Genomic DNA, 23,996 nt, shown 5'->3' on the forward strand with positions numbered 1-23,996 from the left:
GTTATGATGAGCAAGGGTGCCTCTCCAAAATTGTGAAATTTGTGGCCCCAGGGTCAGGTGTTCTGGAGTTAGGGTGGGCCTCTAATGGTCATATAGTGAAATTGTATATATCTTTGAAAATCTTCTTCCTGCTTTGGTATTAAGCAATCAACATTTTTATCTACATGTAATTGCATAGTTATGATAAGCAAATGTGCCTTTTCAACAACTGAGAGAACAAGAGAGACCAATAATAGAGGGAATGCAATCGGTATTCTAATAATGCTGAAACACGTTTGTTTTGTTTAGTCGGAATGGTGATAGTGACAAATGGGGGCGGGTACAGAGAAGTAAATAGATTTGATTTAACATTTGTTACCGAGTAATAGACTAATTATTTTTTTGATCCCTGATCTTCTGATTTCGCTTGCTTTTGGACAACAAAACTTCGATAACCTATCTGTTTATTAATTTTTATTTTATTTTATACATCTGCGGACCCTTTACAATGTTGTGTTATACTCGGTTGGCCGTTAAGGCTCTTGGGCCTCTTCTCATTTAATAGCGAGCGACGCTTCACGCCGCTCGTCACTGCGAGCTCTTAAAGCAACGCCTGGGCGAAGAAAACATTCGGGCTGTCTGCAATTTTTTCTCCGCAGTAAACTCAATACCGATAGTGCTTCATAAATTGCATATGGCGCCCAAACGAATTCTCGCTATAACCAAACAAATAAGCTAAACCTGATTTAATGGATATTACAGATAGATTTAACCTTTTTGTGTAAAATAACAAATTTCAGATTTCGTTTTGGATATCCAACTATAATACGACGTCATGTGACGTCAGTTTCGACATGCGGTTTGAATAGGTGGATCGCCCCTGTGGTCGCGCCGTCAACACACTGAATGCAATTTTGCTCCAACGATTACAAATTAAATCTGATATTCAGAATTTTTTCTTTTGCTTTTCGATTTTTTTTGGTTGTGCACACATACCTTACTGGGTCTATTTTAAAGAAATAGTCCTTTTACTTGACTATTTTATAAAAGAATAAAAGTCATTTATCTCGGGGAGAGTTGTACTGTTAAATTGGAAACTTTGACAATGTGGAAACCCTGATGAAATTTACGAATCCCTAATAATAGTCAACGTTTACACTCGTCAACTTTTACATTTGTGTCAAAAGTACTGTTAAATTCTAGTTGATAGTTTCCACTCGCCGTATTTCTAAAGACCAAAATCGTCAAACTTTCAACCATATATATAACCACTTTTACCGTATCGGTAATGAACCTCAAAAATAATAGATGGATAATGAACTACTTTTTTAAATAGACTGTTGTCATGTACGTGGACATTCACAGCAACTGATACATCTGCAAATCTCGTCATTGGACAAAGACTAAAGTGTGGGGATGGCGATGAACTATCATTACATGACGGTACTTATGACATACATTTAAGTTCTTAAATTGTATGTTCCAAAAGTTAATTTGATCATTTTCGATTTTTAAAATAAATATTACCATGAACAGGAGGTGGTAGGCCTAAAACAATTTCTTGCTGTGTTGATTGCACAAAAACTCCAGAAGTCACAGGACCTACAGCAACGATCGGCTTCACCTCAGACGGGACTCGAAATCCCAATGACATAGGATTCTATCTCGACATATTTGCTGGGAAAGATGAATGTAAGTCATAAAATGTTCAAACTGCATGTTTTCAGAAAATTCCGTCTTGTTTAAAATAATTGCGTTCTTTCAAAAAGTCCAGTGGATGTTCTGATGAATAACCTTCAGACAAACTGTAACTGTTCAAATAACTAAAAACACACTGAGGTTTTCATATAAAGTCAGAAACGTTTCCATGCGTCCATGGAAAGATTAAGATCTAGATTTGCAAAACTTTTTAAAAAAAAAAAAAATTAATTTAGGGGAAGTCAATTTGATTGGGGGGGGGGGGGGAGGGCAAATTTTTCCGAGTCAGATTATTAATTTTCATGTCGGTGAAGGACAGATTTATTTCCAAGATGATCGAGGACAGACTATTTATTTTCTTCTTCACTGAAAGAAGTCTTGACAATCAAAAAATAAGTGCATGTAGCATCAGTGAAGTATAATACATTACCGCTCAATTTTATTTTGTTGTTTCCGTATTTTTTTTTCACTGTTAAAATAGCACCGACAAAATATATCCAAATAATATAAGTTACAAACAACACAATATGGCATCTTGATCCTTCAATATCCATATCTAAAGTTTTTGTTTGTTTGTTGTTTAACGTCCCTCTCGAGAATTTTTTCACTCATATGGAGACGCCACCACTTGCCGGTGGAGAGCTGCAAATTTATACCTATACTCGGCACTCAGGGCCATTGAGCAGTGATTTTTTTTTCATGCCAACATCTACTGCGACACGGGACCTCGGTTTATACGGTCTCATCCGAAGGACCGGTCTCCACGTCCCCATATCTAAAGTAAAATGATTTCCGAATGAATCCTACACGTTTCTCACACGATTCTTGCACGAAAGTCGCAGGTTTCTCACACGGTTCTCACACGCTCGCTACACGGTTTCCACGAAACACTTTGAAGCTTACACGAAACACTGCATGGCTTACACGAAACGCTACACGCTTCGCACGAAAGTCACTTGCTTTTTTGGGGTAGTAGCACGTTTCACGGTCTGTAAACTGCGCGAAAATTTAAAGTAATATATTGACAAACAAGATGATGAAACAAGAATATCAGCAGTCTCGTTTAGTCATCATTTCGTAGGTTCTATGGTCGATACAAAGATCTTGTCAGCAAATACAATTTATCATTGAGTCAAATGCTGACTGACGTTTTTCATACTAATTGTTAAGCCATTATTTACACACTGAATTGTCGACGAATTTTACCGTTATTTCCCGATCATGACAAGGCGCACACGGCGGGTGTGACCGGTCTGCAGGGGATGCTCACTCTTCCATGGCACCTGATCCCACCTGTGATGTTTTTGAGGTCCATGTTTGCTCTGCTCCTATTTTGTATTGTTTAATGGACTTTTGAGCTTGAATACTGTTCGTTATCTCCATATATTTCATGTCATCTATTCTATTTGATAGCGAGAAAAATTTAGATTTAGCTATCATCACTTTGGCTAAAGAAATCTAGGCTGAAGTGCTGCACGATAGCCGTTGATATTTCTCTTGTTTTCTTTAAAAACAATTATGCCCCCATTAGAATTTGGTCTTTCTCTCATTTTTCAAAGCATATATAGAGTTCGTAGCATGGTTGCGATGTATCATAAGGCATTTCTTCCAGGATTGTTTGACGCGTATACGTAGCGGATAGAATCTGGTAGATTTCGGTGCCCTCGAATGCGTCAAACTAGCATGACCCACACTTGTTCTATTAGCGAAAGATCGGGACTCCATACTGTGATCGGAAGGCCGTGAGTTCGAATCTCGGCCGCGACCGACTTAAGTCGATGAAAAATAGGTAGCAACTGTTCCTTCGCCAAGCGCTCGGCACTTTGAAGTGAAAGTTGCGGGTCCTTCGGATGAGTTAGACCTTAAAAACTGAGGCCCCGTCTCACGGCATGCGTTGGCACGATAAAGATCCCTCACTGCTGAATGGCCTTGAGTGCCGAGTTAAGGTCTAAATTTGAAGCCTTCAGCGGTATATGGTGACGCCTTTAAATGAGTGAAAAAAAACCTCGAATGGGACGTAAAACAACATACATCAATCGGAACTACATGGGGATCGATGTTATTAAGGTTTCGAAATTGTTTTGGTTAACATAGTCCATTGCACGTCGCGCTACATAACACTGAGCAAACAGCACGCCGACAGGTTGAACAATAACAATCCTGTCACATTCCACCATACAATTATCAGCTAAACGTTTACCGCGAAGTCAATAAGCGCACCGAACGCCCATCTGAGCGGTAGAGCTTGAATCCTTAGTACACGGCGTGATCTGTACATTGAAAACGAATCTAATGGGGTGCCGTTCCAATCATTGGGGTCAAATAACCGTGCTTCGCAGACCATTTCACACCGTGTGTTTTCCACCGTTGGGCGGGAAATATTCTTGGCCTGTATTGTATATATACGCCCCTTAGGAGACCTATGCAAAGCCCAAGAATCGTATACTTGGATTGATAAACGTTTCGCACAGGATTTTGTGTAATTTTCTATTCACGACATTTTCTCTTTCAATATACATTGTAAATCTTGAAAAAAAACTGCTGAGCATTTATAGGAATTTTTCCTAGACTTTGATGTTCATATATTTAACACATTTAATTTACAGCGGGCTGTTCTAATCAGAACAATACCTTCAATGTTTCGATTTCGTCTCCGTATGTCATCACATCTCCTAACTTTCCATCACATTACCCAAAGTAAGTATTTTCCTGCTTCATTAAACAAAATTAATTCAACAAAAAAATTTAAATCTACCCTTCTGCAAATTACTAATGTTGAGAAGCATAAATAATGCATTTCTTTCCATTTATGTGTGTAAAGATAAGTTTATGACATCAATCGACTCGTACTTCCATGTTGTACAGACATAATTATGTGGTTTTACAAGACAATTTTTAGACAAAAACATAAACAAAATGTGTCGTCTATTCATTGTCTGCATATATTTTGGGGACCAAAACATACCCTACACATATCTAGCTGAAATTATAACAAACACCAACTTATAGCAACTTGTTATAAGGTGACAGCACCTGCAAACTACAATAGAAAGAAAAGAGAAAAAAGTGTAAGTATATACATATACTTATATAAAGGTGAGGGTTGAAGGTGAGTTGTAAAAACTTTCAACTGTTTTAAAGTTTGTTTTCTGTTTAAATACCCCTAGTGGCGAACCAAATATTGCTTCCTAAGTATAACCAGTCGGAAGAAAATCCGTATCTTGTGCCAAAATACTTTTAAATCCATAGATGTTGTTTTATACAGCATTAAAAATAAACACATGTTATAAGGTAAAACTTTTAATAAAGGTATTGATGTTAATATCATTTTATATTCTTGGTTGAAATTTCGCAAAATTAATCAAAGGGAATATCACCATTTTTAGGTCACCTGAGTGACTCAGGTGACCTATTGCTATCTGTTTTTGTCTGTCGTCGTTCGTCGTACGTCGTTCGTCGTCAATCGGTCGTAAACTTTTGAACATTTTTAGCTTCTTCTCTGGAACCACTGAACCAATTTCAACCAATTTTGGCATATAGCATCTATGGATGAAGGGGAGTAAAAATTGTGAAATTCATGGTCCCTGCCCCCCTGGGGCCTGAGGGGTGGGGCTAAAACCATCAAAATTAATGCAATCTTTAAAAATCTTCTTCTTTACTCCTGGACATCAAGCAGTGAAACTGTTGGCATGATTGTAATAAGCATTGAGCCCTCTACTAAAATTGTGAAATTCATGGCCCCAGGGTCAGGGGTTCTGGTGTTAGGGCGCGGCTCTAATGAATATATAGTGAAAATGCATTAATTCTTTGAAAATCTTCTCCTCTGCTCCTGGGTATTAAGCAGATGAAATAAGTACATAGTTATGAAGAGCAAGAGTGCCTCTTCCAAAATTGTGAATTTCATGGCCCCAGGGTCAGGGGTTCTGGTGTTAGGGCGGGGCTCTAATGAATATATAGTGAAAATGCATTAATTCTTTGAAAATCTTCTTGTCTGCTTCTGGGTATTAAGCCGATGAATTAAGTACATAGTTATGATGAGCAAGAGTGCCTCTTCCAAAATTGTGAATTTCATGGCCCCAGGGTCAGGGGTTCTGGTGTTAGGGCGGGGCTCTAATGATTATATAGTGAAAATGCATTAATTCTTTGAAAATCTTCTCCTCTGCTGCTGGGTATTATATAAACAAACTAAGTTCATGGTTATGACAAGCATTTATGCCTTTTCCAAAATTGTGAAATTCACGGCCCCTGGGTCAGGGGTTCTGGTGTGGGGGGGGGGGGGCTCTATTGATTATATAGTGAAAATGCATTAATTCTTTGAAAATCTTCTTGTCTGCTTCTGGGTATTATTTAAACAAACTAAGTGCATGGTTATGACAAGCATTTATGCCTTTTCCAAAATTGTGAAATCCATGGCCCCTGGGTCAGGGGTTCTGGTGTTTGGGGGGGGGCTCTATTGATTATATAGTGAAAATGCATTAATTCTTTAAAAATCTTCTATTTGCTCCTGGATATTTAAACAAACTAAGTGCATGGTAGGACAAGTAATGATGCCTTTTTCAAAATTGTGAAATTCATGGCCCCTGGGTCAGAGGTTCTGGTGTTTGGGGGGTGGGGGGCTCTATTGATTATATAGCGAAAAATGCATTAATTCTTTGAAAATCTTCTTCTCTGCTCCTGGGTATTATTTAAACAAACTAAGTGCATGGTTATGACAAGCATTGATGCCTTTTCCAAAATTGTGAAATCCATGGCCCCTGGGTCAGGGGTTCTGGTGTTTGGGGGAGGGGGGCTCTATTGATTATATAGTGAAAATGCATTAATTCTTTAAAAATCTTCTATTTGCTCCTGGATATTATTTAAACAAACTAAGTGCATGGTAGGACAAGTAATAATGCCTTTTTAAAAAATTGTGAAATTCATGGCTCCTGGGTCAGGGGTTCTGGTGTTAGAGGGGGGCCTCTATTGATTATATAGTGAAAATGCATTAATTCTTTGAAAATCTTCTTCTCTGCTCCTGGGTATTATTTAAACAAACTGAGTACATGGTAAAGGTGCACAAGGTTGCTTTTTCCAAAATTGAGAAATTCATGGCCCCTGGGTCAGGGGTTCTGGTTTTAGGGGGAGGGGGGGGGGCTCTAATGATTACATTTTAAAAAATGCAATGATTCTTTGAAAATCTTCTCCTTTTCTCCTGGGTTTTAAGCCAATGAACAAAGAATATAGTTATGATGAGTAAGAGTGCCTCTTCCAAAATTGTGAATTTTATGCCCCCTGGGTCAAGGTTCTGGTGTTAGGGCAGGGCTCAGGGCAAAGTTGATACATGATACTCAGGTGACCTATAAGGCCCGTGGGCCTCTTGTTTTTATTCTAATTAAGTTGAAGCAAAAAACTTTTTATCCATCAGGACGACTTGTCCGTAATGCCATGATTCATGTTGCATAACTTGTGTATATTTAACGGAAGGGAAAATGTATAACTTTAAAAGTAAACAACCTAAGTAACTGTCAGTGCGAACATCAATTAAAGTTCTCTATTGCAGAGGACATACATGAAATGCAAAGATAACGAACAGCGATACATGTAGTTTTCAAATGTCCATTGAGACAATACATATGAACAGGGCCCAACACGGACCTCTAAAATAGAGATAGGAATGGGTGCCATGGAGGAATAAGCATCTCCTTTCGACAGATCAAATCCGCTGTGTGCTCCTTTTCATGACTGAGTTAAGGGAAAATTCCATAGACAGTTGAGTGTGAAAATAATGGTCTAACAATTTGCATGAAAGATGTTGGTCAACTTTTGGCATATATATACATGTATATATGTAGTACCGACTCGACACAATCTAACAGAAGCGGACCCGGGTTCGCTTCCCGTCTTCGCTTCGGGTTCGCTAGGGCTGACCCCGAGTTTTCTCCTGACGAGGATTTTTTTCGGTGGCATATCTTCAACTTCATGCGCATTAATGTCAACTTACGGTATCATCCAATCAGAAAACTTTTAACTGTTTAATAAGGTATTGAAGAAATCTAAGTAATTGTAACGCTTTGCTGGACAGCATTTACTTTATGTTTTCAAGCATAGATATGACGCCAATTGTTAAGCATTGTAACGAAAGCAAAGTTTAAAAGTATGAGTGATGATTATAAGGGCGCAGCGTTTTTAATAGCAATGCGCCATTATTTAATTTAATGCGACTATGGCGCAGGGCGCGTGCTTATCCCAATCACTGCGTGAAAAAAGTCAGTCAAAAACACGGACTCCTGGAAACACTAGTAATGGGATCATGTGTCTAGGAGTAAATATCCACTGTTGACCTGTCAAACCCGCCTTGAACCCTGTTTATGACCAGGTGAAGGGACTTATCAATAGGTAGGAAACCTGCCAGTCTAAAAAAGATATGCTGTATTTGCAAAGTTAACCAGATGTTTAAAGGAGATTGTTGAAAGTCATGTTACATGTATCATCTACATGTACTAAAACATGAATAGTTTGCCTCGATTTAAAAATATATTCTTCTCAAAACATGGTCTTGCGTAACAAATCAGCTGGGTGACATAAATATATGCAGGGGATAATGAAATATTAGTTATATTAATACAAATTATTAGGAGGTTGATCGACTTGACGATGGAAAAGCTGAACTCATCCCGTTTGTTAAATAGTTTAGTTGTTATTTCGCCACTAAAGTCAAAAGACAGTAAATCCTTCAAATGAAAATAATCTTTATTTAATATTGCTAAAACGTATTAATATATCGGAGGCCACAAGAAGAGTATTCATGTTCTCATGTAGATGTTTTGAATAAATTCTGCCTCGTAAGATAAAACAGGTCGGCTAATAAAGAGGAGCACAATGAATTCCGTCGGATATCAAACAGATTGTATTACAGTGATACTTGTCTAGTTCGGGTGTTGTGTAATTTGAAATATTGTCTGTTACGAAGAAAACTTCAAGTGATACTTGTTTAATCGGATGTTTTGTAATCCGAAATCTTTGTGTATTACGAATAAAACTTTTAGTGATATTTGTCTACGACGGATATAGTATAATCCAAAGTCTTGTATATTACGAAGAAAACTTTAGTTATACTTGTCTTATACGGATGTTGGTTGTGTAATACGAAATGTCTATTACACTGAAAACATTTAGTTATACTTGTCTTATACGAATGTTGTGTAATCCGAAATCTTGTATATTATGAAGAAAACTTTTAGTCTCGTTGAGTAAATTCAATTGTTTAAAATGTCTAATCTGCCAATTTCTGTGGAACCAGTGGTGTCTGGATCAGACATGTTTTACTATAATATGGTCTCGGAAGACTACAGATAGATAAATATTATCAGTCATCTTTTATTCATTATTAAAAATCTATATCTATTCATTTTACTCTACATGATTTGTATATATGATTTGTCAAGTACATAATTTATTTTGTAGCCTGATTCAATGCCATTATACTTTTATACCAGTGCCTCTGAGCCAAGGACTTGTCATCTCGTTCCAGTTTGTCAATCTTGATTACGATAGAGGTTGTTATGACAAGATCATCTTAAAGGAAGGTATTAAATATCTATCTTTTATGCTAGGAAAATATTTCTGACCAATGATGAAATAATAATGTATTTATATATACTATAAGATCAAGTTTTCTAAATTTTCTTGATTTAGTAGTAAAATTAAAGAAAAATCGTCCCCTAAAAATCTAAATGTGCCTGATTTAGATCTCATAAAAAATATTTAAAATTCCCAGCATTGATTTTTATCAACAGCAAAAGCATAAGATTCAAATGGAATATAGTTTGAGGTATGAACCGAGACTTACTTTTTCCAATTTTAAATTTATGTCAAGCCAATGTAAAAACAAGATGTGTTTGTGAAACACTGATGCCCCCGTATGGCAACTTATAGCAAAGGTTAAACTTTCTCAAATGCAAATCAAATATGTGGGTACCCAAAGTAAGGTCTTGTCTCGAGGAATATACCTGTGAAATATGAAAGCACTAGCAGCAACCATTAAATAGATATAGAAAAGGTTAAAGTTTTTTAAAAGTAAGTCAAACATCAAGGTCAAATGGTCAAAATTAATGGTGCCTAAGGAAAGGCCTTCTCAAAAGAAATATACAGGTGAAATATGAAAACTGAAGCCCCAATCGTTCAAAAGTTATTACCAAGGTTTAAGTTTTTCAAAAGTAGGTCAATCTCCAAGGTCAAGTCAATGGATTACAACTGTTGGTATCCAAAGGATGGTCTTGTCACAGGGATTACATATGTAAAGTATGAAAGACCTAGCACCAATTGTTCAAGAATTTGGCCAAGGTTAAAGTTTTTCAAAAGTAGGTCAAACTCCAAGGTCAAGGTCAAAGCGTAAAAGTTGTTGGTATCCAAAGGAAGGTTTTGTCACAGGGATTGCATATGTGAAGTTTGAAAGACCTAGCACCAACGGTTCAAAAGTTATGGCCAAGGTTAAAGTTTTTCAAAAGTAGATCAAACTCCAAGGTCAAAGGGTCAAAGTTGTTGGTATTCAAAGAAAGGTCTTGTCACAAAGATTACATATGTGAAGTATGAAAGCTAAAACACCATTTGTTCAAACGTTGTGGCCAATGTTAAATATTTTCAAAAGTAGGTAAAATCCAAAGGTCAAGGACAAAGGGTCAAAGTTGTTAGTATCCAAAGGAAGGACTTGTCACAAGGATTACACATGTGAAGTATGAAAGCCCTGGCACCAATTGTTCAAAAGTTATGGCCAAGGTTAAAGTTGGATAAAATTTTGCAAAACTGGGTCAAACTCCAAGGTCAATATGGTGGTACCCAAAGAAAGGTCTTATCACAAGAAATACACATGTGAAATATGAAAGCCATAGCTCCAAACAATCAAAAGTTATGGGCAATGTTAAAGTTTTTGCGGACAAACAGACAGACGAACGGACAAGGCAAAAACTATATACCCCCGAAGCTTTGATACGGGGGCATAAAAATTGACACAGTAACAGAAAGAGCACTCTTTTTTTTATCAAAACATAAAATTAAAAATAGGAGGTATATTTAAAAATAATATTTAGTGTTATAGATATATAATTCATATCAGAAAACATAATGAAGTGATGCTTTTAACATGCATTCTCTGTAAGCACCAACAAATTTACTGTAGGGCTAGGAAACTGATGAAATTTGCAAAACAGGTGCGTTTTGGTACGAAACTAGCAAATATGGTGTCGGAAGTTTCACATGTGCAATCGGTTGCCATGAAGACGGATCCATTGAATGTGGATATTTTTGGCCCTTTTTGACCAAAATGAAAACATGAAAATTGAGAAAATATAAATGCATATGTGTTGGTGTCTAATACATTCAAACAAAAATCGTTGGATCATAAAATAACATGAACTTTTAAGATATACAGGGCATATAATCATATATTCTAGAAATATTTCCACTCTAAGGAAAAGTTATGGATATTGACATGGTTTCTGAAAATGGGAAATTTAGTATTTTTTTTGAGATTTTTAAGGCTAAATAAAAAGTCCGAGGATAGTTTCCATATCTGACGTGTGCTTCGATACTTGAGGATTAGTAGTGTCATCTCATTAAAAAAAATATCAGTGGGCTTTTAATGATATTTTTAGCGACATGTATTTATAAATAGACATGTTTTAGAAAATTGTTTTTAAAAATCGAATTTTGTCAACGTTTTAGAAGTCGTTGTTGGATAATTAGGAAGTATTTTGTAAAATAGAAGATGTTTATAACAGAAGCTTGACACCACTAACTGGCGTGAACAATGGTTGAAGGGGATTCCCATTTCTATTTATAGTATCAAGCACGTAAATGTAGGTACTTCTCTGACAGTTTCATGGAAATTGGAAGCTTCATAGATAATGCTATAAAAATATATGATATATAAAACAAATACAATGCTTCTACAATATGTCATAAAGAAGAACATGTGTTTTTACAATAATTGACACAATATTAAGGGTGGACTCTTATTTTTTTTTAATAGCAACAATGGTTTATAAATAGATGCCTCGAATAGTCGAGAAAAATGTAGATTTTTGAACTTTTTAGGAAATGTGGGAGGGAAAAAATGCAGACTGTTATCAATATAGTGTGACTGACAAGTACTAGAAACCATTTACTGAAATACACAATGTCTGATGGGGGTTCCCGTTTCTATTTATAGCACCAAACACCCATAAATAGATACGTCGCAGCATATGAGGAAGAATAACATTTTCCACCAGTTATAAGCTTAATAGAAAAAGTATTTACAAAATATACTGCTGTCTACAATATGTCATCAGCAAGAACATTTGATAATAAATGAATAATTGACAACATTGATGACATACTCTTTTTTCTTTTTATAGCAACAGTTGGCAAAAAATAGATTGCAATTTCTTAGGTACATTTTATTCGCTGCTCAGAAAGAAGGAAAACTGCGCATTCTTTGTAGCCATTTTGTTCTAATCTTAGTTTGAATGAATGTGTTCTTCATAATTCAAGTTCAGACAAATCTGTTGTTTAATTTGACATAAGTGTTCAAAAATAATAAATTTTGAAAGTATTGCTCAAAATTCTCATAAATAGTTAAATTTCAAAGGCGTTTTTCAAAGTTTTCACAATTGATAAATTTCAAAGGCATTGTTCAAAGTTCTCATAAATTGTTAAATTTCAAAGCTATTGTTAGCTAATGTTTAAAGTCACCAAAAATAAAATTCAAAACCTACATGTGTTCAAAATTCTTATGAATTGTTAAATTCCAAAGAACTGATCAGAATTTTCATAAATTGCTAATTTTCAAAGCACTATTTTCATAAATTTTGATTTAAAATCTTGAGAGTGTTCAACGTTCTTATATATAATACGATAAAAATTTAAGGCAGTTTCAAAGTTCTCATATAATTGTGTTCAAAAATCTCATAAATTGTAAAATTTCAAAGACAGTGCTGAAAGTTCTCATTAATCTTTAAATATCCAAGATACCGTCAAATGCTCATAAATTGGTAATTTTCAAAACAAAATTTATGCGGCCAAGCTTTCTTTTTTACTTATTATTATTATTATTAATATAAATAAAGATGAAGTTATTTTCATGATTTTTTAATGCTTGTATCATCTATCCTTGCAATCGGAAAAGATCGGTAAAATATTACCGAATTGAGTTAAAGTGCTCATTCAAAAATGTTAAATTAAAAACCCACTGATCAAGTGACTTTTGCTTACATAAACATTAAGTACACAGTATGTTTGATGAAAACTATGAGGGGCAAATCCAATCAGAACGAACAGGAAATTGGGATAAAACCACTGAGGGCGAACAGGGAATGGGGGCGAAACCACTTATCCATGATAACAGGGGGTCGAATACGGGAGAACCAGCTTAAGTAAGGAGTCGTATGCCTTTAGTTTAAGTTACATCTGGTTGGAGTACCACAGCAAGAAGCTAATTAAAAATTACCTGTGGCGTGAAAGGTCATCAAAGCATTTCTATTAGGCGCTTCGGAAAAAAATGTCCATCAGTAAGAGTTATCTTTCCTTAATTTTTCCTCATTTTCTCAAGAAAAAATACACTAGTAATAAAAATTGTTGATAGTACACTGTAAATTATACAATTGTTTTAGCTGCAAATCTGTATCTCGCTGATCTAAAAGAACTGGGATGAACGACCAGAGAGCTACAGTGCCACCCTTTGAAAAAAAAAATACATTTATTGCGCAAATTTTTTTTATTTCTATATTTAAATTGCTATCTCGTAATATTACTACCATCAAAAAATGTTAATCATGTGTTCCTTACATATTCTTTGTCAATTTTCACAACAAAACATTCCCTATAATCTTTGTATAATAGCCTGGGCCTGAAATCGCATATTTAGCTACCATTTGGGTGACAGGACAAATTGGTTCAACGTTTCGTGCAGATGTCAACTATGAACTCGAGAGTAAGTGTATTTGATAGAGGTCAAAGGAATTTTTCGAAATCAAACTTTTAATTGTCCAGTTGAGGTAAGACTTTGGAGAAATAAATTCAGTACGGAGTGCAATTTTTTGTGCGCAATAAATGTAAAGTTTTGTCTAGGGATGGTACTGTAGCTCTCCGGTCTGTTAAGATATTTTTCGGAGAGCAACAGTTCTGCAGCTACAGTTGTATATTATAAGTTCTTATGAATAGAAATATTTTAGTTTGTGTCAGGAAAATACTCTGGGTGCAAATTGTTAAGATAGAAAACTGTTAATAACTATCAAGTATATTAGCAAAATAAAATACAAAAAAATAAAAAATTAGAAACGTTTAAACTTTTCGCCGAAGGGTGTGATTGCCATTTCGGAATATTACAGTTAATCAGGTAAATGGCTAAAAAAAAATTTAGATTTTCACAAAACTTATTACTTGACCGAATTTCGACGTTGTCTAACGATGTCATGATGAACAACAAATCATCAATCGAAAAACTAAATATCCAGTAAAATCGATTAAAGTTTCACACAAAGGTTTATAACAGGTCAAGCAATAGTAATAATAATATCATTTTCGTTTCATATGCCACTTAGCGTGTTTTTCCTCACAGAGCGTATTGAGAATTGAAATGATAATGAATGAATAAATGTCTCCCCCGCATTTTCAATCATCCGTTTCTATGGCAACTGCCGAAGTGTTACTATCATCATGAATATTTAAAATACTTTTTTATTAAAAATATTCAACGTGTATATATCTCCATCTGTAATTTTCAATCACTTACACTAATAAATAAATAAAATATTAAGAAATTCCATGAACTTTTGGATCAACCCTCGTACAATCCTGTTTATGGAGACCCTTAAAATTATCTTATGGATAAAACTTCACAAAGGTAACGTCACATAGTACCTCTCCTAAGTTGATTCAAGTGTGATGTATTTTATAATTCATATAAGCTTAATATCGTAGGTGACATGAATGGGAATAAAATTGCTGAAATATGTAAGGATTACGGACAAAATAACCCCGTTTTATCTCCAAATGAGACGTACAGAACCACGGGATCATTGTTTCTTCATTTCGTGTCTGACTCTGGTTACCCGGCACGTGGGTTTAGAGCTATTGTCCAACAAGGTAAAGTTATTTTACTTTGAATCTATGAAATATGCAATAGTGGTTTACAATTGTCATAAAGGCGTTTGATTTATCTGCATTAGGGCAAATGTACACAAATTTAACTCGCATATGCCATGATCCTTCATCTGAAATATTCACAGTTGTTTCTTTATTAATGGTGGTTCAGAACACTGCTGTTCTTATAAATAAAACAAATAAACATCTAATATTCTTAATTGCATTACATTCACATCAGACTCAACATCAGGAAACACAGAGAGTACCACAACAGTGGTCACAGAGTCAACAACAAAGGAAAGTACCATACAATCAACAACAGCTGAATCAACTATTGTATCAACAACAAACAGTGAATCATCAACATCTCAAAGCCCCACATCAAGAAACAAAGAGAGCACCACAACAGTGGCCACAGAGTCAACAACAACAGAAAGTACCACACAATCAACAACTGAATCAACTACTGTATCAGCAACAAACAGTGAGTCAACAACGTCCAAAAGCACCACATCAGGAAACACTTTAACAATAGTAACAACAGAAAATACCTCACCAACTCCAACCGTAATGGAAAGTACTACAGTACAAACAACCTTAGAATCAACAACGACAGAAATCACAACACCAGCATCACCTACCCCTAAGTCACCACCATCATCTACCCCTAAGTCTCAAGGTAAGATATTGTATAATGTGTCCTCAGTAGGTCTTTTATCCTTTTTTGTAGAGTTCATAATTCATTTTTTCTAAATATTTATTCCTTCTATAAAAACATACTTAGGTACAATAAGTGAATAACTTGACGGTATTTTGGCATATTCAGAATTTAGCGGCAAATATTGATCATAGACGGTTTAGCTTTATCATGAAATCTGTGTCATTGCAATTTTATTTTTTCGCTGTGTTAAAAAACGATTCAAAATCCAAAAAAGTTATTACACTTATTTTCTGCCGCTGTCAGCTTTTGTATTTTATGTTAATATCACTTGCTATGGATCCCTATAAACACAAATGTCCATACAGGTAATAACATCCAACCACCTGTTTTCGTGATACGTATTCATGTAAACTGATGTATATCTCCTTCACTGTGCATTGTAATTTATTCTGTCTCTATTGTGATTCTTCATTTAAAAAAACAAGAAATTTTATCAATGCAAACAATTAGTATGGGGAGTTAAGGTGGTGCTGCCCCCACCTTTTTCCAAACATAACCTTTTACTATTGAAAATGTTCATTGAAAAGCTGGCCAACCCCAACCCCCCTTCCCCCTTTTTTTGTTGCAGTATAATCAGGGTAATATGGTATTGTATGAATAAAATTGTAAATTAATGAAAGCTGAAAGAAAGTATTGTTGTAAAGTACCGTGAAAATTTGAAATGAATTATAACGTCATAATAGATTTTGCATCAATAGAGTTTCTAACTTCTTTTACTGGAGCTCTGATCTCTTGATGTTCAGTGTAGTATAAAGGATTGTTAATATACAACAAAAACATAAAACTAGAACTTTGCTATTAGAAATAGTATATCTATCACTCCAAACTTACTTAAAAGATGAATTCTGGCGTTGAATGCGTAGTAGACAACTAATATTTTAAAAGGTTTCAAAATTTCAAATTTAATTATATATTCCATGACAAGGGCAGGCTAATTTGAACATTTCAAGACCCAGAAACGGGTAGAAATTAAGTGTTAATTAACAAAGGACAGAATCTAAACCTCATTTGTCCTTGAATATTGATAGAGTTCAAAACTTTTATAATGATAGAAAAGCATTTGCCGATATAATAAGCCTTTAACAATATTAATTTACATACTCACATGAGTGTAAGAATTATTGAAAAAAGAAGGAAAAAAACATGCAAAACAAACCCAAAACAATAGCAATAATATAACAATAAACAATTCCAATTTCCAAAATGAGGAGTAGACTATAATTATCCTTCCAAATACTCGGACGCAACAGATATCACGAGTTTACATTGATAACGAGGAAATTAGTAGTCAGCGAGAAGGAGAAAACCTTTTAATAAAGCAAGTTGAAGACGAGGTAGATTCTCGGTCCAACGAAAACGAAAACAAACCTGATAGTTAAACAGATCCAGTTTCAAGATCGATAGAATCGAGATTACACGCCAACTCCGAGACATCAAGCTGCTTTGACCGTACAACTTTGATTGAATGTCACTTCCATTAAATTTTGTCCGAAAAAGAAATCAGTGGAAGGAAATTTGATATGACCACAACGTGTCCTTTTATTGTTTGATGATCTTCGTTACTATACAGTATAATGCTAGACATGGAGATTGGAAGAATTGTGGTTCAGTCAAAATACAATTGCCTGGACAGAGTGGCTGCATAATACTGAAAAGGGATATATTTTATCAATCACGAGGTATATTTTTCAAACCTGGTTTATAACTTTATTTAGATATCATATTGGAGGAAAAAAAAACGTCAAAATATCTGTAGCATTATATGTTCTTTGGGCTTTGGTTGATCAATCATCAGCATATACACTTTTGAAACAGATAATAATTTATGCTTTTTTAGGCATGCATGTTTATAAATATATGCCGTTTCAAACGTATTTTGATTTGGAACTCAGTATCTTTGCAATTTATCACAACGTAGGAGGGAGTGCCTGTATTAAACTGTTTCTGCAGAAAAAATAAAATGCTGACCTCCTATAAAACTTCAAAAAATTAGATTTTAATATTTTCCAGAGTAGTAAGTCATTTATTTAAATTAGGGATGGCAATCGAATACAAAATTGGTAATCGGTTAACCGCAAGACGTTCCGAGCGATTAACCGGTTAATCGTATCAAATACACATTTTTCTGACCTCTTTTTTTTCCCAAGTAAACTCTATTCATGTACGCAAGAAAACTTTAAAAAAAAAAAAAAAAAAAGCTTATTAATATTTTGTATATGCTTGATCACTACACTTTATATGCTAAATTTCAATTTCGATAGAACAAAAATACGAAAACCATGAAATATCGATCTGATATTTAAGATTGATGCTTTTTCAGACCAGATGTTACGCAAGATCATTGCATTATCACCATAAACAGAAAATGAGACCGAACTAACACATAATTTGCAATGTTTGTTTTAAAATATAATTTGGCAGACAACTCCAGAAGATAGACGGGTAAGATACACATTGTAATCAGTTTACAGTACTCAAAAGTAATTTTAATCAATTTATATCATTAAATAGATACAGGACATGTATTTTAACGGCTTGGTGTTAAAACAGCATTCAACACTTCACAAACTGACCAATTACCCCCAAGCGACCTCAATTTGGAGAGCCTAAATTAATTAATTACCTCCAAGTCGGCTGATATAAATGTAGGAAACTTATCAACATTAAGAGATTTTTTTACTTTGAAAATTGATTTATAATGCAATTTACACAGATATAATTTTTTCCGACTAACCGATTACAGATTTGCCAACCGATTACCATCGTTCCGACCGAGTAATCGGTTAACGGTTACGAATCGCCATCCCTCATTTAAATATATAGTTACACATATATGGAAAAAAAAACAGTTCTGGGTGCATTAAATCATTGGTATATCCAATGAAATAAAATAAAATCAAGATACACAAGACTTGAATAAACATTCGTTTTTATTTAAGCTTTATCTCTTTTAATGGATTTTCAGACACTTAGAAAAGAATTGCAAAAAGCCAGCAATCCTCTTAACATTGTGAATCAGCTCTTTTGTAGGGATTTATAAAACATTATTACATCTTACCCACCAGGCCCCGGGATCATGAAAGATCTTAAGCTTAAGTCAAAAAATCTATCTTGTACTGAATTATTGTAGAAGTCAAATAGACCAAAATGAAAATATTATTTAATATGGTACCACCAATGTGCTGCTGTCTGCAAAGATAGGGATTTCCTTGACTATTAATAAACAACTTACAGGTGATTGAAAATTTGACTTAAGTCTAAGTCTGCTTCATGATCCTGTGAACGGAAATTTATTTTAAAACAATTACATTTTTTTTCATTTTTATTCAGTTTCATTTTTACCAATTGATATTATTTTTATTTTCAGATTAATATTTTGGAGATAATCCCTCCAGTTCTTTCCATTAAAAAATGTTTTTCGTGTTTCTTTTGTCTCTTTTGTAGATACAAATAAATATTATTTACATTTTCACTTTGTGATCGGGAGGTCCGGATTCGCCCTTACAAAAATACTTTTATAAGTAAACTATAGTAAACTACGGTTCACGATAGTGTACTATAGTTTACTATTTTGATAACTTTGACACTTTAATTATTCCTCCCTTCGAAGAAGGGAGGGCAAATTGTTTTGCTGCTGTCGGTCCACCAATAGTTTCCGTTCATTTTCTTCGCAGAGGTTGCACATACTGGAATGAAATTTGGTATACAGATTTATCATAAAAATATCTAGGTCAAGTTCTGTTTTGGGTACGATCGAGCAATTTTTTACAGAGTTATGCCCCTTGGACTTAGAAAAATTCCAATTATTTGGGGGGGGGGGGGGCATAAGTGTTTTACAAACATATCTTGTTTACTATGGTTATACTTTAAAAACTTTGATTAAATATAGTAATCACTATGGCACTATACTTTTGTAGTAATAACTATGAAAAGTCCGAAATACTATAGTAATCACTATGAAAACTTTGATTTACTGCGTAAGGTGACAACTATGAAAGCTTTGATATACTATAGTGATCACTATGACACTATGGAGATCACTTAAAAAAACTTTGACTCACTATAGTTATCACAATGATACTATAGTGATTACTTTGAAAACTTTGATTTACTAAAGTGATAACTTATAAACTTTGATTTACTAAAGTTAACTATAGTAAACTACACGAGGAGTGATCAAAAAGTTCGCGAACTACATTGTACATGTATTTCTATAGAGAACAAACCACAATTCAGATCAAAATGAAATTTTGCACACCTATTGTCTTACACATATTCTATAAATAGCAGTTATGTTATGTTTTGCGGTATGTTTGTGACGTCACAATGTGAAAATGACGTCAATATGTAGGTGACTTGTGACAAAACATGATTGACTCAGTCGTACTCAAGCAACGAACGGCTGTAAAGTATAACGTATATCTTGGAAATTCCTTTGCAGTAGCACATAATAATTTGTACAAGGTTTATGAAGACAAAAGACTTGCCAGAACTTCAATCATTAGTTGAATTGATTGATTTATTGAAGGAAGGGAAATGATTAATAATGATGTTTATTCCGTTTCCCAGTGAAAGCAAGCTGGGGAAGAGATGTGTCCTTAGTTGAGCAATTTGTTATAAAAGGATGCCAAGTTACAGTTTGAAAATTAGTTGAATATCTTAACAATAATATGATTATTGAATTCCTAAAATATCGTTTACTTTAGATCTTAAACATATCAGATATGAAAGGAAGAATGTGCCAATACTTTATCAACATTTGAAAAACGACGCTCCCAAGACATAGGACTCGGGTTGTAATGGTCACAATACTCATTTTGGGAAAAGAGTATCCTTATCCAACCATCCTGTTGCTGAGATTTGGCCATTTCTGACAAATGGACTGTTCTTGTTATAAAAAAAAATAACTTGCATGGTAAGAAATATAAGACTCAGAAAAATCGTTTAGCTTTCGTAAACAGACTGCTGCGGAGCATGTCAGGTGACCGCCTTGATCACGTGATTCACGCATGGGCAGAACGGTTGCAGATGTGCATCGGAGAGGACTACTTTAAAAAATCAGGAACATTAAAACATTAATTTTATTTCTTTTATTGAAGTAATTCAATTAGTTCGCGAACTTTTTGATCACACCTCGTAGTTTACTAAAGTTTACTTTCATGTTAGGGCGAATCTCGTTGGCCGCGTCAAAACTAAGACATAAACAAAGGAAGTGACTTTTCCTTCCCCAAGCACCAGGCATTAGAAGTGAAAGTCACGAGTATGGATGACACCGAGGTCCCGTGTCATGGTAGGCATTGGCACAATAAAGAACCCTCACTGCTCAGTGACCCTGAGTGCCTACTGAAGATATATTTGAAACCCTTCATCGATTTATGGTGACCTCTCTCTATGACTAAAAATAATCTTAAGATAAAAATAATAATTTTAAACAACAAACAATCGATCAATCGTTAATGATATATCAAAATAATAATACACAGCATAAAATAGGATTTACTATTTAATGCTTCGCATGTTCTTAAACAAATGTAGCATACTAAAGTAAAATGTCAGTAACAATCTGTTATATGAGTAGCACCATGCTCTAAACCACAAGATTTCAAACAAACAAAGAAAAGAATTTGTGTACAACTTTCAACACATTTGTGTGCATTTTCAAACAGGCTTTTACTAAAGATACCCCCGGTAGTTGAAAACCTTTTCGTATTTGAAAATGAGGGCAATGTAAGTGTAAGCACTGTGCATCAAATAAATTATTGATGAACCTGCATTGTTCACTACCCTGAAAAGTTTTTGTGTCATGGTGCGGTACTTTTTCTTTTGATGTTAGCCATACTTTAAATCAGATAGAAAACCTTTGGCTGAATTCCAACGTACTATAACTTCTAGGGGCGGAGCTTAGCCGTACAATAACTTCCAATGTACTGTACAATAACTTCCAAAGGAACTCAATACTTTTGAAATTTTTTTCTTCAATTTCTGTAAGCATATACAACCTATCCAGAGGAAAAATAAGAAACCTCACAAAATTCACCCCCCCCCCTTTCGATCTGAAAATGAGAAACCTCACAAAATTCACTCCCCCCCCCCCTTTCGATCTAAAAATGCATACGTGAAAACCATTTTCATGAGGATTACATGTAAACTCATTAGTTAACTAATTTAAACAAATATTTTAAAAATACACAGACTTTCTTGAAATACATGTATTCAAATTAAAACAGATAACTGAAATCTAACAATATTGAAAACGCGCAGTTCGATGATTCCCTTAGGCTAATTTCAACTGTTTTCTGAGTTCTTTGAGTTACATGCAAACTGATACATGTTCGTATATAATTGTATCTGGACTATTTCACACTACATTCCATAATTTTGATACCTGTGGCTACAGTACTTGACTCGGATTTCATGCAAGCGTACATGGGACATGCAAGCGTATCCCTAGTAACAATAATGTAGCGGGTCAAAGTGCGGGCGGATCCAGGTTTCCAGTATTGTGCCTGTATTTGTTATGGTTTTTGAAATACTCATACTGCTTAAATTAATCCATCAAATACAATTTCACACTCGTTTAACATTGCTTGATTATTCAATGCAACCATCTCCTTCGTACTTTTTGCTTTGTTTGAACACCGGGCCTGTTCACTTACGATGGACCTAGGCCTATGACGTAATGTCGCGTGCAGTTTGGTGCTGAAGGAGTGACTATGCAAATGACCATGACACAAGACATTTACAGACACTTTCTTTCGTTTGTAAGGGATTTATTGTACAGAGAGGCGTGACAGTCTCGTCGCTGCGCGACTCGACTGCCACGCCTCTCTGTACAATAAATCCCTTACAAACGAAAGAAAGTACTGTAAATATAACTTATAATATTGAACTTTCATAAGAATTTAAATGCATGACATTTAAATTATATAAAATAAGGGGTTTCTACACAATAAATTAAAAATATAAAATTAAAAAAAAAATACTATCACGCATGATACTAGCTAAGATACTAGCACGCATCATAAATGACTTCGACTTCATAGTGTAGAGACCTTCCTTAAATATTGCCGACTCAGCATTTCACAACAAATGATTAATCAACTTTCTGATATAAGGTCGATTGTATTAATTGATTTCATGATAATTGTCCATATTTCATACTCTGTTATGCCCCTTAGTTATCTTCTTCCGTAGATGAAAGCTGACAAGCAACTTCAAAGAATTGTGGTTCCCCGCTTTCGGCGTCGTAGTTATTATTTTCTGTATTTTGCAGTTTTGTGTATTTTTGTTCTCTTCTGATTTTGTGAAAAAAAAATGAAAGCCCAGTCTCTTCTGGAGCATATAAGTTATGGTCAAGGTTAAAATTTTTGATAAGTAGGTCAAACTTTTAGGTCAAGGTCACGAAGTAACAAATGATATAATTTTCTGGAAGGTGTTCTCATAGGTAATGTACATGTTGAAATATGAAAGCCCAATCTTTCATTTTTGAAAAGTAGGACAAACTTCAAGGCCAAGGTCACCGGTTCAAAAATCATAGTATATTTGGAAAGGTCTTGTCACAAGTGAAAGCCCCATCTCTCATTCAAAAGGTATGACCAAGGTTTAAGTTTTTGTGATAAGATAAGATATATCACTGTTCGTTATCTCCATATTTTACAGTTTGTTAAAGATTTTATTTTCTCTTTAAAAGCGAGTCTGACCCTTTAGAGATTGTCTTCAAATATAACAAGATAATAGTCAGCTATAGCAAACCATCTTGTGCGCGCAATGGTACATGTAAATACGCGTACATGTACACAATTACATTCCTTTTCTTGTTTGTAAATCTCTAACGTATACGTTAAATTGTTTATGTAACTGTCTTTATTACTGAATTTAATTGTGCATAACACCATGATCACCGTTTGAAATAAATATATCCACAAGAGTTAAAAGATAGAGTTCTAATAACACGTTTTGAAGATCAAGATAATCATTTTGTGTATTTAACATTCTCAAATATAAGTGTTCCAATGAATCCATTTGGTTCTTTATATCAGCATTCGCATTCAATAATAAAACTAGATTTAGAAAAAAACATCTTTATTGAAATAAATAGGAAATAATGAAATCCAAGCACAATCTTGTACTTATGTGTACTCGGCGATCTTGCTTGTAGAAAATGGGTATTAGCAAAACTGATGACATCATGCGCAGATTATCAGGGGGAATCCCCTGCTACAGGTACAGTTACACGTTATGTTTCTTAACTTCTCTTATTTTGATGCTAAGTATCAAATCAATCGAAAACCTAGTGCTGATACACCGGTTAAATGTCACGCGATGATGCCGATGATTTCTGCAGATAATGCTGCACGGCGAAGTGATGAACATCACATTAAAAACGTAAACTGTCGGAAACCAACTAGCGTCATGTCATTCAAGGCTATAGAAAACATAATTTATTAGTTCTAATAAATTGGACATTGATATTATTAATATTTGGAAACCCATAACG

At 34.6% G+C, this 23,996-nt stretch overlaps 1 protein-coding gene across 1 annotated transcript in view; it reads left to right on the forward strand.

Moving 5' to 3' along the window:
* Positions 1–293: 293 nt before the first annotated feature.
* Positions 294–23,996, forward strand: part of LOC133179281 (mucin-2-like) — an 87,811-nt gene continuing 64,108 nt past the window's right edge. Inside the window, exons 1-7 of the mRNA XM_061314069.1 lie at positions 294–319; positions 1,316–1,422; positions 1,516–1,671; positions 4,284–4,374; positions 9,121–9,242; positions 14,614–14,778; positions 15,017–15,457. Of these exons, the coding sequence (XP_061170053.1) occupies positions 294–319; positions 1,316–1,422; positions 1,516–1,671; positions 4,284–4,374; positions 9,121–9,242; positions 14,614–14,778; positions 15,017–15,457 (1,108 nt within the window). The remainder of the gene's footprint in view (positions 320–1,315; positions 1,423–1,515; positions 1,672–4,283; positions 4,375–9,120; positions 9,243–14,613; positions 14,779–15,016; positions 15,458–23,996) is intronic.

This window comes from Saccostrea echinata, unplaced genomic scaffold (assembly GCF_033153115.1).
Source record: "Saccostrea echinata isolate AGI-Se365-2 ecotype Australia unplaced genomic scaffold, CSIRO_AGI_Sech_v1 ptg000004l, whole genome shotgun sequence".
Classification (NCBI taxonomy): Eukaryota; Metazoa; Mollusca; class Bivalvia; order Ostreida; family Ostreidae; genus Saccostrea; species Saccostrea echinata.